Source organism: Pygoscelis adeliae, unplaced genomic scaffold, assembly GCF_000699105.1.
Source record: "Pygoscelis adeliae isolate BGI_AS28 unplaced genomic scaffold, ASM69910v1 Scaffold4, whole genome shotgun sequence".
Classification (NCBI taxonomy): domain Eukaryota; kingdom Metazoa; phylum Chordata; class Aves; order Sphenisciformes; family Spheniscidae; genus Pygoscelis; species Pygoscelis adeliae.
The window spans coordinates 17,799,235-17,818,534 of record NW_008824986.1 but is presented as its reverse complement, the minus strand read 5'-3'; the positions used below and the strand labels follow the sequence as shown (position 1 = coordinate 17,818,534).

At 43.0% G+C, this 19,300-nt stretch overlaps 1 protein-coding gene across 1 annotated transcript in view; it reads left to right on the top strand.

Annotated features, from left to right (window-relative positions):
* The window catches only part of RBM20 (RNA binding motif protein 20), a 29,811-nt gene that overhangs the window by 1,936 nt on the left and 8,575 nt on the right, over positions 1–19,300 (top strand). The window contains 11 exon segments of the mRNA XM_009326053.1: positions 1–499; positions 2,137–2,196; positions 2,324–2,417; positions 2,765–2,856; positions 7,117–7,260; positions 8,650–8,781; positions 10,651–10,730; positions 11,559–12,243; positions 14,142–14,240; positions 15,693–16,362; positions 18,798–18,917. The exon segment at positions 1–499 is cut by the window's left edge and continues 63 nt beyond it. Of these exon segments, the coding sequence (XP_009324328.1) occupies positions 1–499; positions 2,137–2,196; positions 2,324–2,417; positions 2,765–2,856; positions 7,117–7,260; positions 8,650–8,781; positions 10,651–10,730; positions 11,559–12,243; positions 14,142–14,240; positions 15,693–16,362; positions 18,798–18,917 (2,675 nt within the window).

Genomic DNA, 19,300 nt, shown 5'->3' with positions numbered 1-19,300 from the left:
CTTTCCCAAGGAAGCCTACGGGGTGGCGTCGGCAGCACAGCATGGGGCGGCACGGGCCTTCCCCAGCGACCCACACGCGGGCTCCCATCCGAAAGGCGATCCTGTCCCTGTCTTGCATGGCAGCGGTACAAGCAACCAGTGGGAAAACATCCCTAATTTCCCCAGCCAAAACAAGCCTAACCTCGTGCCTGGCGACAGCCTGTGGCCGTCAGCGAGTCAGCAGCAGTATGAAATAAGAAACGAGCTCTACAACCCTGAAGAGCCGACACCTGACACAAAGTTCAGCGCGGCCGCCCCCCCTGCCTTTGGCCGCCTCAACCACAGCAAGCAGAGCTTCAGCAGCCCTCGCATGAGGCAGAAGGAGGAGCGGAGCAGCGGCGCGCCTGACCTGCCCGCCCACTCCCTGCCGCCACACCAGCTGGGTGACCTCCACGGTGCGGCCCCCCTCCACTTCCCCCACGTCTGCGCCCTGTGTGACAAGAAAATCTTCGATCTGAAGGTGAGTGGTTTTAAGGTGCCTCCGGGGCACGGTTTGGACCCTTGAACAGGCTGCCTGGTGATTGATCTGGCCACCAGCTCCTGCCACCCCTTGCCGCCAGCGTCCATCGCCGCAGAGGTGCCCTGAGAAAAGCGGAAACAAAGGGCCATAGTTTCGCTTAGGGTGTCATACATCTGTTCCATGGCAATTACTGGCGTTTCAAGATCTGGTTTTGTTTCACAACTCACTGTGAAAGGCGGTGAGATTACGGCGCTGGCATGAGAAATGCAAGGTCTGGGCTGGGGTCACAGCTCATCTCATGGGCCCGAAGCAAGGGGAGGAGGAGCTTGAAGCTGATCCCCTGCTTGAGCTGGTATTGTAACCACACATCTGTGGTTTCATCTGCCTCTCCTTTTCTCTTTGCGTTTCTGATCCCAAAGGCTTCCCCCTAATAGCCTTGTGGAAGCTGCTTGCTTAAACAAAACAGCGCATTTTGATAAAATGATTGTAATAATTCCTCTGTTGGGATCTCTTCCTCCTTCTAGTAGCTCTAAGGAAAATTTAGGAGTTGGGGTCCCCAGCAACTTTGGCCTGGAAGCAAGAAGCTGCTCAGCATGTGTAGTGCAGACCACGCTCCCACTTCTCTGCTCATACTGCCAAGGGAGCTCCAAATTGAACCTCACCCTCTAGGAGAAGCTTCCTGGTTGCCCAGAGAGCCTGTGTGCTAGGTCATATTATATAGGTCAGGTCTGGAGAAGCCTCTGAGCCCCACAGCCATACATGGGTGCTGGCTGGTGTTCTGGCCTCCTGGTGAGCCCCACTCAACAAGTCCTCATGGCCTTTTCCATCATATCATGGGACTGGCACCTAACCGCAAAGGCATCTGTTTTCACGCTGATGGTAGCCTGACAAAAACATTACAACAGCATGTGTATAGGAAGGAAGATGGCCAGCAAATGAAATAATACCTGATAGTTACACACCCCGGGGTTTTGAGATATTTGAATATATTTACTCTTTCATGTTTCCCTTTTACTCTTTGAGCAGCTGCTTGCAAAAGGGTTTGCTGTGGTTACTGCAGCTACAGGACTGGTCTGAAGTAGCCCCCATCTAGGGCATGCTGAGCATTTCTTTTTTTCATTCGACATTTTAAAAGGGCAGGGAAAATGTCATTACGGTGAGTTTCGGTTGATCTGTTTGTTGGTGTTTAATACACTGCCTCATTTGGATCATAGAAGTGTAAATAGCTAAATGTACTTTGACAAATTTTGCGAATCTGTTGAAATGAATAAGCGCTGTCCTGGCTGCCCTGTGTGCTGAGCACCTTCGTTATGGACATTGCAGGAGCTGAGGGTACTCAACGCCTTGCAGGATGAGCTCTTCAGCTAGAGTGAAGTAACTGAATTAATAGAAATATACTGGATTTAAAAACTAATACAGAGAATCTCTCCTTCTGTAAAGTAACTGATAAGTTAACCTACAAATAACAAATCAGTAAATGCATTGGATGAAGGTGCGCTTGGCTCCAGCATCACACAGTTTGATCTTCAGCATCTCAGTATTATTTTTAGAATAAGGTAAACTGAATGGAAAAGCAATCTCTTGTAAATTTGTCTCAGGATTTTTCCTGTGCTCATCATCTCTTTGTTTCAACGTAGGACTGGGATCAGCACATTAAGGGAAGTCTTCACATCCAAAAATGTATGGCTTTTTCAGATCAATTTATTTTCTAACAGAGCATCCCTTACTTCAGTGGCTTTACACCGGGAATTTACTGTCTAATAATTATGGTTTAATATTTATTGCACATTATGCATGCTTCTAAAGTTCTTTTCTTTCTTTTCCAGCACTGGTATCCGATGTGTGTTAAGCTCAGCAGATGGCACATTGCATTTGTCACCAAATAATGCAGCAGTTTTCAATCCATCTAGTATCGAAGGTGAATGGTTGTATGCGCAAATAGTTAAAAACACTTCTTTTTAATTGAAAGGGAAGTCAGTCTCTGAGGAAAAGTGGCCATTTTCAATGCAGTGTGATACAAGTTTCCAAGGAAAACTCTTTAGAGGTTGTGCACAGAAAGGCTAAAAGGCTACTGTGCCTTTCAAAGTATGAATTTATTTTTCTTTCAGACAATGACTTGTTTTCACAGTACAATGAAACAGTGTATAATTTGGTGTAGAGACTATGAAATTAATTATTATGTAAATGGGGCATTGCTTACTGAGCACACTAATGCAATTAATATGAGTCAAGATTTTAATGAAATGTGTGTAATCCGTTATTTAGATTATCCACCAAACGTCGGCTCATCTTTTATCACTACATCAGCAAGATCCTTTGGCCAGCCAGGTCCTACATTTTCTTCTCCTCCATCAGGGGTAAGAGTGAGTACCTAAGCAAATTGATCTCTGTGTTGAGATTCTTGTAAAAGCCACGTGTACTTACTGGAATTAAAACCGTGAAGGCTTCCTTTTAGACAATAATCTGAATATTCAGTCTGTTATTTCAACTTCCCTGCAGCTCTCTTATGCTTTTGATTTTGGCCAAATCAGAACTTGATTGTAGTTTTTTTTTCCAGTGCTAAAAGTTGTTTGCTTGTTTGAGAGATTTGGGGAGGGGGCTAAATGGTTTTGTGTGTATCCCATTGACTTTTTTCCCCGTTTTCTGAGTCTTTTTGACTCAGTCAGCTTCAGCTTGGAATGAAGATTTGGATTAGTTTTCACTTACTCTGAGTATCAATCCCAGCAAGCAGCCTGCCATGTCTCCAGTTATTTATTTGTAGCAATTGCCCTCTGCCTCCCTCCATGCTGGAGTCCTTCTCCCAGGTAGCAATAGTGGCAAAGACAGTGGCTGCAGCTTCGCTAACCATTACTCGCCTGGGAGTCCCAGATCAATTCATTATACTGGATTAGCTTTTTCTTAGTTTATTTTAGTGTACTATTTATATAATCTGCTGCCACTGGTAACCTTTCAGCAAGTTTGCTTTGGTGTACAGCCTTCCATGGCTTAGGTTTATTAGCCTCCCCTGCATTCATCACAGGTCCAGTTTTATTGCTCTAATGCGCACTTTAATTCCTAGCCCAATAATCAAAAAATGCCAGGAAGAAAAGGTAACATTAAAAGTGGTTCTTACACTGACAAAGCAGAAAGATTTTAAAAGGAGGGGAAAAAAAAGAAAAACAAGGAAAAAAAAGGCAAATAAAAGCAAATCATATACATAATGGAAATACAAAGTTGTTAGGGTTAAATGAAGCTAAACATATATCAGAAAGCTACGATCAAAGCTGGAGGCATCAAGGACTCATGTTAGGGTATTCATGGAATAGCAGCAGTAATCCAGGGCTTCAGGTTTTCATCTTTTTAGCTTTGTGTATATATCCTGATGTGGTCTCAGACACTCTGAAAAGGCAGGCTGAGTTGTGTCCCTGTGCCACTCCAGTTCGCATCAGGCATTGCTTACAGAAACGTTACCAGATTTGTTTAATCCAACCAATTTTCTACTGTGTGGTTTTGCTATGACAGAGGTTATTTGAAGGGGTTTTAGCTTCTGCCTGTCACAGACAGTGTGTGTGCGCACGGGAGCAAAGAGCAGAGCTGCTCATGATGGCTGCCTCCAAGGTCAGAGGTGGAGTAGCAGCGGGTGTGGAGGAATGTTCCTTTTCATCATGTCTGTCAACCTCGCAACAAATTAAATTGCTGCTAATGCCAGTATCATTTCTCCTTAGAATCTGTCACTATTTATCATTTAAGCTGCCTGCAGAAGTCCTCCTTCTGAATGACCTGCAGTACTACAAGAGATAAAAGAAACAATAACTTTGATTTTCCTGGACACTGTAAATCCTCTTTTTCTTCAGAAGCTCATTGGGTGGACAGGGAGCTATATTAGAGGTGTTAAGATTGAGTTTGCCAGCTGTCATTCACCCTGCAAACCAGGTGGCTTATGATTTATTACACCTTTGCGTGGTAGTATTCACTTTCAGCTAGGCGGCTGCTGCCATTTAACTGAGCAGTGGGAGTGGGAGATTATACTTGACCCTGCATGTAATCATAAACAAAGTGTTCAGATTTCTGGAAGAGCTTGCTCTGTGCTATCCATCTGCAAATAACTATCCCTCTTCAAAAGGCAAATACAGTGCTACAAGCCTTCACTGGGGCATGGAGAGCCTTTAGCACTGGAAGGATGGGACTGTCAGTTTCTTATTATCTTTAGAAAAGATTCATGCGAAGCTCAAGAAACAGGTAAAGAATTTGAAAAGCAAGAAACAAAAAAATCGGAAAAAAAGGCTGTAATAAAAAATAACCAAATTGAATTGGTGTAATAATATGGCAAAGGGTATGAGTTGCATTTCACTGCTGTGCATCAAATTATTTTTGTAGTAGCTGTCCAGCTGCATTGGTAAACCCCTGTAGATATCGGTTGCAAAGAAAGTTAACTTAGAGTCTTATTGAAAATTGCATTCAACACTTGACACACAACAGCTCCTCTAAATTCCTGACTGTGGATATGGAAAGTATATATTCCTTTTCTGGCTGTGATTTACAGCTCTATTTAATGAATGGATCCAATTTAACTTCAATTAGCTGTCAAGATTATTGCTTGGTACAGCCCGTCAACTTCTGGTATGAGTATGTGACCACTTCTTAATCATGAATTACAGCAGATTTATGGCATAGCATTTTAATTTAAGCCATTGCCGATTGTGGGGAGGTGGTAATGTCTTACAGTCATTTGATTTAATGTACTGCTAAGCGCGTGTCTAAACACGGGCTCTGGAGCCTATGTAGGGAACAGCTAAGTCTTTCTAGTCCCATAGACTCTTAACATACCATTTCTTAACAGATCTAACAAAACAAACAGAAGGTGCCAGGTGACCTGCGGTGTTCCTACACTGGGTTGTAGGAACAACCTTGCCAAATGCATGCAGCCATCACTTCCTTTTCTGTTCACATGGAGTCGAGTTGCTTCATCTTTTTCAGGATCAGGTCTTTGTTATTTTTCTGCTAGCAAAAATATCTTACTTCTGGACTTTGGCACTTCTTTGACTTACGTTATGCACCTGGGCAGGCTCTGTAAGGTGCAAGCTAAATAGCAGACCACTGTATAACACAGGGTCTTGCTGCAGCACAAATACACAAATGTATTTGTGTTAAGCGGTGAAGTCTGGAAGGAAGATAATGGGATGAAGGTGTAAATAAGATAACATTAGCTCTGTAACTTGCTGACAAGCCAAACATTTGTGATGGCTCTGGTGAACTTGATCCCACAAGATTACGTGATTTGCATCTTCCCTTGAATGGCAGAATTTTAACTGAAGGTAGAGTTACTTCTTCGGTAAAATCCTAACAGCAGAGGTCATAAACAGGGAAGTAGTCTGGGAAGACTTAATCCCGTGTGAGCGATGTTTTGCGTGTCATTAGCTGGTGTAAATTATGTTCCTCTCTGAGTATATCCTGATGCTTCTTTGCACAAGGAGTGTAGAGCCTGCTTTCCATGTCAGGGAGATGGGCAGCTCTTTGGAAACTGTCCCAGCACTCCAAAACAGACTTCCACCCTTGGGAAGCTATTACCGCACTGGTGGCCGTGTTCCTGTGCCAGCCCAGTTCCGGAGCTCTGCCTCTCTGTGTGTCCAGTGGTCACTATGCCCCCAGCGGAAAAGACCTTCCTATTGTGTGTTGTTGTGAGAGGGGAAAGTAGTAGGTTTTCCAACCTGAGGTACAGCTGTGTGTCCTCTCACAAGTTAAATGGGGTCACTTTTACCCTCGGCCCAGTCTGTTTCACCAGGGCAGAAGGAGGATTTAAATTCAGCCTCTGCTATCCTGAACAACTCTGTAGTCACCTAAACTGATTTCTAACGTCCATAAATTTAGCAGGGACTGCAGTGAGCATCTGTTTCAATTTCCACGCACCACCAGCACCACATAAATGGGCATTTATGGAATACTTGAAAACACTAATTTTTTGTGCATTGCTTGCAAATTATCTGCTAAGAGCCTTTTACTCAGCAATAGCGCATGGTGCCTTCATGTGCGGGGAAGGCACAGAGCCCCCAGTGGGACAGACAGATGCAGACGGGGTGAGGAAGGCTGTCTGACTTGGCAGAGGAGCCGTAGGGGTTGTGCTGGTGTACCAGATGGGTACCGGCCCTGCAGGGAGCTCGTCAGGAGGGGCTGAGACCTCCCCATGGCAGGAGCACCCTCCATCTCCAAACATCGAGGGGCCTCCAAACTCTTGCTGGTGCTGAGTACAGTGCAGTGGCCTGTGGCCGTGGCAGCCCAGCCCTCTGCTGTGACATGCTAGGGAACCGAAGCCCTGGAGTCCATAAGGTTTGAGGTGGCAAATTACCTTTTGCAGCAATATCGTTAATCCTGTTTGAACAAGAGCATCTCTTCTAGAAATCCTCTAGCATCCATTGTAATGTCCAGGGATGGAGACTCCATTGCAAGCTGCACTGCAATTTCCCTTCCCATCTGTATTTCTAAACCAGGCTGTTAAAATACAAGGTTTTAAAGAAGGATATTTGTCCTTAATAACAGGTATGCAGAACAGAACATTTCATTTTTTGCAGAAATGTAAGGTCTTATCTAGTGGATGGAATATCTAAGATAAAAACATCGTTTTGAGTTTTTTTTTTTCCCAGTTTCCCCAGAGGAAATCTACACTGGGTCGAGTTGTTCACATCTGCAACCTCCCCGAGGGAAGCTGCACAGAGAATGATGTCATTAACCTGGGCCTCCCATTTGGGAAGGTCACCAACTATATCCTCATGAAATCCACTAATCAGGTACTGTGCATTTGGGGTCACTGGTATTGACATCTATTGGCATAAAGACATATTGACAGGAAGATGGAGTCTTGGGGGAAAATACCTTTTTTTTTGTAACAGAAACTTAAATATATGAAGCCTGTTCTTAAAGTAAAAAAAATGATGTTTGCAGAATGAGATGATGGCATAAACATGACCACTGCCTCATAGTTCTTGTTAAAAAATCCCAGAAATCTCAATGAAGAAGTGTTGTAAAACTGTCCTTTTAAAAATAATAATAATTTTTAAAAAAGTTAATAACTTGGGCTTCTCCTCTCAGCCATTTGTTAGGGTTACTTTCGGACTTCTCTTGTTCTGTTTGGGAGGTTTTTATTGCTTTCTTACCCATACTCATGGAGCTGAACTGGGCATTCAAGAATGACTTGCACTTTAGTCTGGTTCGGTTCCTACACTGTTTGCTGAACTGTTGTTACAGCAGAGGCAGATCCTGAAATGGTGTAATTACAGTTACAGGCTGGTGGCAGGGCCCCAATCCATGGCTGTGCTGGGTGATCTGTCACACACATGCTGAAGTAAGGCTGTGCCCTTACAGGGGGCACTGACACCTCACTCCCTTTTAATTTGCACCGGATTGTAGTAGAGCTCTTTCTTCAAGGTAGCTTAAGTCTAGTTTAAGTAGCTTAAGTCTACCAGTGGTGGTAGGCTGGGAAGACTAGAAAATCTTCTCTCACATACCTGCAGCGGACAGTACAGTGGATGTAGAATCCACGCCAGTGGGCAATGTTTGAGGTTGTAATGTTTCAAAATGCAGTCATTACACAGCTGTGAGTATATTCCTTGACCAGTTAAACTGCAGTCACATCAAATGCAATTTTTGTGTAAATAAAAGTGCTAGTTAACATCGTTCAGGTTTTTTAAACTCTTTTTTGGCTTTGTTCTGGCTGCTCATGCTCTGATGTTCTGCTTTTATCTGGATCCCTTGCAATTCTGCAAGACACAGCTGACAATCTCGGGAGCAGTGCATGCTGCAGCATTGCAGTTCTGCATCCTGTCAGCAGCTGACCATGATGTAGAAGCACCAGTGAGGAAGCGAGGGAAAGGTGATGTTTTCATGTATCGAGAAAGATTAGATTCCAGTCAATTTAGTTTTTAACTAAACTGGCTTCTAAAGTTGCATATCAGCTTTAATAGCTGGGTTGAAACCATTATTTGCAGTTAAAAGGAGGCTGAGCAATGAACTGAGTGTTACTATTTCAGCTCCAGGGCTGGAAAGCTACCCAGTTCTGTACTATCAAGACATTTTGCATGAGAAGAATCCAAACGAAAATTACTGTGCTGCCTTTTCTCTCTTATACTTTGTATTTTTAATTATGTAGTAGATTTTAAAGCTCTCCCCATTTGTGCTAGGCCTTTCTGGAAATGGCTTACAGTGAAGCAGCACAAGCCATGGTGCAGTACTACAAAGAAAAACCCGCTATGATAAATGATGACAAGTTACTTATTAGGATGTCTAAAAGATACAAGGAATTGCAGCTGAAGGTAAGACAGTCATTCCTGATCAGATTTCCTGAGTTTCCATGGCACGTCCCAGAGAATACATCTAAAAGTCTTTGCTGATTACTGATTTCTAGTTAATGCTTTAATATTATGGAAAAAGAAATTAAGAAAGATAAATTAATGAATGTATGTTAATGAGCTTTTATACTTAGCTGCTTGCTCTTCTTCTAAATTTTAACTCTTGGAAGAGATCCCATTTTCTCTGGTCCTCTCATACCATTATTTCAAAAATCTCTTCTCAGCTTCCTTCTGGGCGGGCTCCCCACATTGCTTGGTCTAACAAAGATCTAAAACACAGCCATGTGTAAGATACAATATGTCAGCAAAAATAAGACAGTCCTATCCTTTTAGTCAGGCATTAAGCCTGAAGCAATGCTTTTCACTGCTTACACGCTTGAGCCATAGTACAATCTCTATACCAAGCAGCGATGACAGGGCTAAGCATCACACTGATTTCTTTTTCTTTCTTTCTTGTGAATGACCTAAATTAAAAAGCAAGATTTTTTAATTTTTTACGTAGGGTCAGAACAGAGCAATAGTCTTTGGACTTTCTGTAGAGTGTGTGACACTTCTGATGTGAACACCTGAGTGATGTCCAAAAATCAGTGCTCTTGTGAGCATATTTATGGAAGCCTATGTACTGTCATGTGTAATGCTAAGAGAGTATTTTTTTTCATGGAGACTTGGACTGGAACTGGCAATGCAGAGCTGAAAAGCTTCATATTATATTATCTAACACAGCACAAAGTTATTTTATAAAATAACTCTGTAATGTTCCAAGTTAAGAAGTTAAGAGGCCTTTTATGAGCCTTGAGGAAAAACAAGTAACTCAGATGGTTTGGTTTGACCTTTGGAAAAGTCTCTTTCTCTCCCGTACATGTCTAATAGTTTAAGGAGACTTAAAGGAGTTGCCAAAAGTCCATAAACCAGGGCAGTCTTTCTTAGCGTGGTACAGTGAAGGGGTTCAGATATAAGGTGGCGGAGACTGTGCATCTTAACATAGAGGTGGAACAGGAATTACCCAGGAGAGTGTAGGAGTTTGCCTAGATTTCAGGAAGATTTTCAGCCTTTCCAATGGCAGTTTTTCAGGTTATGGAATTATTTTTCTCTGCACGAGCAAAAGCCCTTTCTCTTTGTTAAAAACAAACAAACAAACAAAAGTGCAACATGGAAGGGGGAATAGGCATGAGCTATTTACCACTACAAACTGCTCTGAGTTCCTGCATGATTATGTTGCTCAGCTGTGTATGCTCCAAGTGTTTGACGGGTTGCGTGCACTCCAGCCTGCAGTGGTGCATCTTTTGTAAATGATCTTGAATCTCAAGTAATCAACACTTCCTGTAGGCATCTTTCTTGCACTTAGCTTTTCTGAAGCTCTTGTGTCTAAACATGGTCTTTTAGAGCTATACTCCAGAATGAGCTAAACTCTGAGATGAAAAGAAGGCAGTTCATTCCCAGAGGGTCAGAGATAGGCTGCTATACGTATTTAATTCAGATATTAGAAAAATTATCTGGTTTGCTTCCTCTTACATCCAATTCCTAGAAAGTATGCTATAGTGAATGTGTATCAGGGAAGGACAAACTAGTTTCCAAAGCCTGTTACAGCAGCTAAGTATAAGGAGACAGTGCTACAACGTAATGGAGCAATTTTTGCATTTGTATCATTTTACTGCTTTGATCATGTTTTTGAGATACCAGCTGCAGAAAAGACTGTAACCACAGCACTGAAACCAAATATTTCTCAGTAGTAGTATAATTAAATGATGCATGGATGCTGTTTCTTGAAGGACAAATCACCTATATTAGCTTGGAGAGTAGCACAGCATGCTAAAGAGTCTTTGTCTTATTTAGAAACCAGGTAAGAATGTGGCTGCTATCATCCAGGACATCCACTCGCAGAGGGAGAGGGACCTGCTGCGTGAAGGGGACAGGTAAAGTTTCTCCATAGTTTGGAATTGGGACCTGGATAAGCCTGTAAACCTGCAGGTAGAAAAAGCATTATCTGTATGCTTCTCTCTCTTATCTCATTTGCTTTCTTAATTTGGATTTCACTTCAAATCACTGTAAAAATATAAGTGGGTACAATAGTAGGTACAAGGCCTATATAATGAGATCAGATTGAGACTGTGCGTGTTATGAATATGAATGAACTCTTTCCTACTGATGATAATGACTCAGAAAATATACCTGGCATGTGAAGAATACAAAAATGAAGCTGTTCCCCTCTCCTCCCCCTTGAGTGAAAAACGTAAAGGCTGGGGGTGCTGCGAGACCTAGTGGGAAGTAGCTGGTTCAGATTAAAATGTATTTGGGTATATTTGTGACTGGCCTGAATTCTGGACCTTCCAGCAAAAATGGAGAGGAATCACAGTCCTAAAACATCTCTCTTAAACAGATGACCTTTGTCACTTTTGTCGCAGAGATGCCCTAGATGAGTGAGTAATAAGGCTACAGACGTTAGGGTCATTGTAAAGGTATTAACATATTATAAGCTTTTAATGCTAAACCCCTATGAGACACTTTTAAGAATGAATGAATACGTTCTTGACAGATCTGTGGGGATTTAGTTAAGCTCTGTGGATATGACACTGCCTTTTCTCCTGTTCACTGTGGTTGCAGCTGTGCAGTGCATGTCTGTGAAAAGCCTTGGCTCTCAGATTCGCAGGCATCAGCGCAGTCCCCATGTGTTTCCAGTGTACAAGAACTTGGTAGACCACAGTGGGTCAGCCAGTTACAGCTGCCTTTTCCCTTTGCCGCAGGTATGGCACGGAGAGGCCCCGCTCTCGCAGCCCCATAAGCCGCTCCCTGTCGCCCCAATCCCACACTCCCAGCTTTACTTCCTGCAGTTCACCCCACAGCCCGATGGGGACCGGCAGGACTGACTGGGGAAATGGGAGAGAGTCATGGGATCATTCCCCATATTCTCGACGGGAAGAGGAAAGAGACTGCAGAGAATGGCGAGAGAATGGGGACGAGAAGAGGGACAGGACTGACACGTGGGTACATGAGAGGAAACATTATTCCCGACAGTTGGACAAGTTTGATTTGGATGAACGGATTGAAGGAGGCAGAGGGCACAGAGAAAAATATTTAAGGAGTGGTTCCCCTGGCTCCCTTCACCCTTTATCTGGCTACAAGAGCAGGGAAGACGACTACTACCGAAAAACCTCGAAGTCAAAATCTGACAAGTTTCAGAGGCAGCTGCAGGATTTACCTGGGAGATCTAAGAGAAAGGAAGAGGCAAAGTTAAGGGAACGCAGGCATTCCTACAGCGAGGACGCTGCCAGGGAGGAGGCAGCTGAACAGAAGCACAGCAAAGCATCTGAGGGCTCCAGGCAAAAACAAAGTGGTAAGAATAAGGTGAAGAAAGCTGAAAAAGACCAAGAGGAAGATGCTGCTGCTGAAGGCAGTGATGTGAAGGAAACCAAACCTCCTGAGAATGAGGTAAATAGAGATCTGAAACTGTAAGTAAGAAGAAGGTAAATGCTGAAGTAATATATTTTCTGAAATATTTTAGATCAGTTGTTGTGGGTGTGGTGCTGGTGACATGCAATGTTTTGCCATGATAAAATCAGGGAATATAGTCCTAGAAGAGATCTTGGGAGCTCATCTTGTCCACATCTTTGCCCAGATCATGCAGATCTATTACAGTGTTGTGGTGTTGGGTACATGGACATTGTCTTTCTCTGTCAAGCACAGAACCTCTGGGTAACCAGTGAGGGGAAGGGGACAGACAACTCACAACAAAACCAAGTGACAGTCTGCTATTTGCATGCAGGTTGTGTGTGCAGGGGCAATTGCCCTACTGCTCTCTCTTCTAAGTCTGTGCAGAATACCCCATAGCTGCTCTCTCTGCATCCATCACCTCCTTCCACTGCCTGTGATGTGGATTGAGTTATCTGGGAATTAAATGTTATTTTACAGGGACGCACAGTATTTGTAGAACAATACAGGGAACTGGTTGTTATACTGCTAAAATGGGGAATGAACTTTTAATGAGGAACATTTTCTTTTTGGTCAACTCAGCAGAGCAATTGGTTTCTGTTAATCTTATGTCCCTACCCTCAGCTGTGGCAGGGATAATTCACACCACTCCCTTCAATGTGCTGGCAGGAATCTCTTCCCATGGCAGAACAACTGAATCAGCTCACCTGTAAAATTATGGGATCTCTGGAGAAATACTCCTGGTTGGTAAAGTGGCAGCATTTGTGGGTTTGATTCTCCACTGGGAAAAAGTGGAGAGGGAACAGATCAAGATGCCTCATTTGCTCAGTCCCAGTACAGCCCATGCCCATATCCCTATCCTGTGGGGATCTTGTTACTGGCTCTTGGCCACCTTGCCTCCCCCGGTCCCCCCCGGTGATACATTGTCACCATCCACCCCTGGGGATGCTGGCACAGCAGGCTGCAGAGCTGCTTTGCTGACCAGGGGTCCATCTCTAGCTTGTGACTTTGTGCTGTCAGGGCCATCTTCGGTTGTTTTCAGTTGACCTTACGTTCATTCTTCTCATGCGGGGGCAAGGTTGGTGGAAATCTCTGGATCTTGTAACTCAGCTAGTCTCTGTCACAGGCAGCAGCACTACCTCATGCCATAGATATGTGTGTCTGTACCACCTTTTGTCATCTTTCTCCTTTGGCTGGTATTTCACTGTGATGGATGGTTCCTTGGGAGGGGATGTCAGAGAGAAATGTCAGACAGCACCCTAAATCACCAGTGTTGCACACTCCTCTGCGTGTTTTTCAAGTTATTTTAAAGTTGCTTTGTTAAAGGCACACCTCTCCAGGGACTACTGCTAATAATTTATTTTAAAAGGAAGAACTAGGTTTGAATGTCTTGAACGCACACTTCTGCTTCGCCTCTTTTTCACCAAGTGCCAGGTAGTACTGTGGTTTTGTTCTTCCAAAATATGAACTGTGCAAGCAGTTGCATTCTCGACTGATCCTACATCAATAAACAAAACAGTTGAGGTCTTTTGCAGAGTTTCAACACTGCTGCTTTTCTTGCCATGTCTGAGCCAACATAACAGATGTGGGTAGAGAACAGAGGAGTGGAGGCTGGAAATTTTAACGAATTCACATTCTCCCCCACCTGTCTTCTAGCCAATTCTATGCTGTAAATTACATCTCTCTAATTTTGTTTAAATTTCTTTTTCTTAATCCTTACTTGTGCAGCTTTGCTAATGCAATCCAATTCTTGGGTCTTTTCCCACAGCCCAGTTGACTTAAACTTTAAAAATAAAGAATGTGACCTTGTGGTGACTTTGCTTCCCTAAACCCAGAATAGAAACATAATAGAGCACCACTGTGTGTTGCCATACGTGCATATGTTGTATTTATTTTAGCTTGGAAAAGAGGAGCAAGTTCCAGAGAAGAGCTCACCTTCAGCTAATAAACAAGGAAAAGAATCTGGAGAGATTCTGGAAAACACAAGAAAAGAGAAGGTTAGTGACACGTTGTTGGTGCAGCTTCCATGACAAAATGAGTGAAAACCCAGGTTTGGTAGCACATTCTCCCAACTGAAATATTAAACGCCCACGGAAAGGCTTGTAAAGGGGTTATAGAAGGGGGTTGTCTAAATTAACTTGCCTTATCTTGACCTCTGCTTTAAGGAATAGCTTTTCCTGAAGTCTCCAGAACTCTGTTTTCAGTTGCTCTTTGCCCATGTACATTGCTTCACATGCATAGCCCTTGGCACTGGCAACTGTAAGTAATGTATGCCCAAATGAACTGTGTAACTTTGTGAACCGTGCCCAAAAATAGGGGATGTGGTCAGCTGGTGGAGAAGGAGGGGACTAATGATGAAAACTTTTCAGAACATTGGCCTTAGATGGACCGTGGATAGTAGCCTCTTCTGATTGCTTCTGTTTTTAATTAAATAATGTTTTTACAGCACCCCTACTGCAGCATCGCAGTCAGGGACAGCAATGTCCTTGGAATTCCTCCAGCTTCATATCTGTAGGGTCATGGGTTGATGGTCAGATATGGAAGCTATTGATATCTGTTGCTGTAGAAAACTGATCTCCTGGCAAGAACAGTGTCAACTCCCAGAGTTTTCGTGCTGTTTTAGGATTCTAGGAGGGGAAGTGTGGGAATGGCCAAACAGGAGGAGAATACAGATTATTAATAGATTATGTGTACACAGTGAGTCTGGGAGTTGAAATCTAAGCTGCGTGTCTTAAAAGTAACATATACCTTATAATTCTAATACTTCTGAAGTCCAATATTAGTGTCTGAGTCCTGTAACTCTACAACTATGAGGTATTTGAGATTATGTACCTTGGAGTGTAACTGTAAAACTGATTTTTCTTAAAGTCTAGGCCAATCTCTACCAACATAGTCCCTGGCAGAGGGCTCTTGCTGGTGGATGGAAATTACTACAGAAGGTAGCCGCATTTTCTCAGTCACCGTAGGAATTTAAAGGACCTAGTCCAGCAAAGTGAAAGCCACAGTGGCTAGACTGAGGTTCAGTATATTCTCGTTGTGCTGCCTATTTCTCGCCACCCTGGGATGGAGACAGAGAAAGGGGAGAGGTTCATTTCCTTGGGGATCACATGGTAGAGTCAGTTGCATAATAAAGTATAACAGGTTGTGCCTTGTTCCACTGCTTACAGAAAAGTAAGGAGCAGGAGACTGGAGAGACTGTAATCCCCAAGGCAGTTACAGGATCTCCACAAAGTGAAGTTTATGTGATAATTAAAAAGAGATTGCTTGTCCTTGTGCATAAGGTTTAAAATCACAACACCAAGGCATATCGTTCTTTGAAACTAAAATATGAGAGGTGTTAGGCATGGCCAGATCAAAGTTCCTCCTGGTTACTGATGTTCAAAGCCCACTTTTTAACAGTAGTGATCTATAATCACTGATCTCTCAAATGTTTTACATCTTTGTGACAGGACCGAGACTGGGAGAGTGGAAGTGAGATAGAAGGTGAGACCTGGTATCCTGCTAACATGGAGGAATTAGTGACAGTAGATGAAGTGGGAGAAGATGATTTAATTATGGAGCCGGATATAACTGAGCTTGAAGAAATAGTACCAGTTGATCAAAAAAATAAAACTGCTTCAGAAATGTGTCCCTGTATGTCGACCATGTTAGAACTGAAAAATGATCACAGCCACTTAACCAGGAGTGAAGACAAATTTGCCCATAAAGCCTTAGAAACAAACTTCAGATCAGCAAAGGGCAGCGTAGCTTCTAGCGGCTGTCAGGATGATGATGAGGATGATGATAATGATGATGCTGTAACTGAAGCATCAAGCCTAAATCTGGACCCTGAGCAGAAGCCAGAGGAATTGCAAGAAGACCAATCTGCTAAGGAGTCTGATCCCCAGCTGAAAGAAGGGAAAATTGATAAGAGCTCTGACACTCGCTTAGAGCCCGAAGATCACCATACACCTTCTGTTCATCTGAAAGAAGAGACTCTCCAGCTCCCTGATACATTTATAGATGATTACAAACAGATGGGATCACAAGGAGCTGAGAGCAGAGAAGTTATAGAAATGCTTGTTAAAAACACTGGTGAAGAAACAAGACACGGAAGCCAAGAGTGTCCAGAGGCCAAGGGTAACTACTGTTTTTTTTTGTTTCAGCCCGCAGAGTGCCTTGCATGTTTTCTCTGACAGTAGACTGAAATTTATTGCTAACAAGAATAAATGTTGCTAATAGTATGAAGATTTGTCCTTGGAGCAGCTCAGTAAAAGAACCCCAGTGCCTTTCGCCAAGCTAAACCATTAGAGGCTCTTAGCTGAATAGTGTAAAGGAAATATGATAAGCAGCTTGCAAGCTTTCTGAAAGGCATAAGCTGCTATAATTGTCATGTCAAGGTTTACATGAGTTTAGCTGAACTCTTTCAGTGCCCTGCTAAATTTATTTTGAATTGTCAATGAAATGAGTGACAGTCTCTGAAGGTCAACAGAAAAGTATCTGTAATGTCTGGCTGGCTCCTGGACAAGGTGGGTATTCTTACACACTGTACTGAAGCGTTAGTAACATGGAAATCACACGTAGATTGTTACTTCTCAGTCCCTGTTCATGCAAATATGTGCCTTTTGTCAGGACTTGCCTTATCATCTCCTGTTAGGTACTGCATGCTGCCTTTAATATAACTGATAGGACATGCTGTGAGATAATGCCAATAAATGTAATCATAGCTGCCTATTAATATTTTAGCTGTTGGGAAAAAAAAGATCTTGAGTGTCTGAAAGTGAGTTCAGTTCCTCGTCACACTTTCAAATGAAACTTGAGCGAATGGGCTGTGTATAATGAGGGGAAGTGGAAAACAGCATAGAGCATGTTGGCCAGGCATGCTCTTTTTTGTTGCTACCGGAGTCCATGTGATGGAGAAGGGTTTGTGAACAGAAGTTGCTGGAAGATTTCTGAGGGTGCAATTTTCCACCAGAAAATGCTGAACATTTAATGTGAATGTCTGATTTTAAACTAACTTTTTGTTAGTTTGGGACAGATTTGAAACTCACTCAGTTTTCAATACTTACCTGTTTGGCCTGAAGACACCTTGCCAGGCTTTACATATTTGGAGATAACACTGCCATGCAAACTCCCTGGGACTGGGAATGGCAAGGTTGGCTCCCCTGGGCTGCCCACTTCACGGGCAGCCAGCTGATGAAAGAGTTGGGTATCCCAAGAGCATAGTTACTTCGGTGTTTTCAGCATCTCAGCTTCCAACTTGCCAGCAGGGAGCCTGGAAGCTCCAGGGGAGCTTGTGCTTCCCAGGATTCTGCCGTGCACTTGGTGTCTGGTATCTGCAGTGCAAGGCTCTAGACTCGCTGCAAATGCAGCTGCCAGCTCAGAAGCCCAGAAATCAACTTAAGTGGGACTTAAGTTGCCACAAAGGCCCTCGGTGTATTAAGAAGAGCTAACTGAAGCTTGTGGGCTTTCCAGGATCTCTGCTGCAGATTTGGAAACCGGGGATGGGCCAACCAGTCAGGATTTTATATTATTTTCTTTTAAATAATGTAATAGATGTATTTAAAACAATGAAGAAAAATTCATTCTTATAAGCCAGAAATTTCAGATCTTTGAACTACAGACTTGAAAGACAGGAAGGGTTTGGTTTGGGCAAAAATATATTTGTTTTATGAGAAAATATATCCCTTATCTAGGTGAAATTTGCAATGCAATAGAAATTTTGTCAGGGTAAGGGAACTAGTTCTTTGATGTAAGAACTGAAGAATAGGAATCAGACCAGTTTATCTGTAATTCTGTTGCTCTGTGATAACAAATTTTTTTTTTTTTTAAATAAAAGCAATTCACATGTTGGGAAGGGAGAGCATCTGTTCTTTTGACTGGCTTTATCTGCCTCAGCAAATCAATCCACTGTTTTTCACACCTTGAATCTTCTGCCTGTGTCCATTAGTGTCGGTCAGCAGGGGCGAACCATCCCATCCCTACTAGCCAGGAACCAAAATCTTTAAGTGGCCAAGAGCCATAAAGCAGAAACTACCCCTTGGAGAGCTGAGGATGGGAGAAGAGTGGCTCCAGGGAGAAGATAACAATGGTGCTGCAGGGGTCCTACCAGAGGAAGGTTTGCTCTGCCCGTGCAGCTCCTTAGGCAGTTTGGGGATTGGCTCTCAGCAGGTCCTGCTGGCCCCCCCTTTCTCAGCAGCCCCTGTGTTAGCCCAGCTCCATCACTGGTCATGCAATACCATACGTGGTTATGGAGCTGCAGTCGGACCATGCTTGTGCCAGAGGCACATATAATGTTATAGATCTATTTAGAGATTAAAATATGAAAAGAAAAAACATAATGAAAGTGAAATTAGAAATAGAAAAATGGTATACTGGGAGAAATAGGGGTGACTGCACAGTGTGGTACAGCTGTTGGAGATGCATTGAGTAGGCCTCTGATTTGAATGGAAGAGCATTTTTTCCAGATTTTACTTCATTTATAGATCCACCCAGAAAGTGTTCCCAAGAAGTCTACAAATGTCTGTTTACATTAATAAACTGTTTTCATTCAATACATTTATTCATTTGTTAAGCAAATTCTAGGTACCTGGAAATAAGATCTCTGGAATACCCAGAGGTAGAGTCTAAAAGAAGGCACTCTCCGCCAGGCTGGGAACAAGAGGACGTCTTCACCGAGCTCAGCATTCCCCTGGGTACGTTCAGATGCCCAGGCCACCCTCGGCCTGCAATGCCGCCCACTGCAATACCTAGAGCTTACAACAAGATGTCACTTTAAGGCTACTTGCCGTATTTATTTTCAGAACAGATGTGAGGAAAGTGAAGGAACAAGGTATATGACAGAGGGGTAGCTGTTGAAAGAAATGGGCTTTTGATGATAGATCATTGCTAATTTCATTCCAGATGAACGGTAAAAGATAGCTGTTAATGTCGCTGATGAGATGAAATAAGTTCCCTTGGACTATATATGAAATATGTATGAAAAATACTTAGTAATTTAAAAGTCGTTGTCATAAAAGTATTGCTTATACTTTCAGTATAAGCAAAAGTATTGGTTTTACTGTGTAAACACTGATCA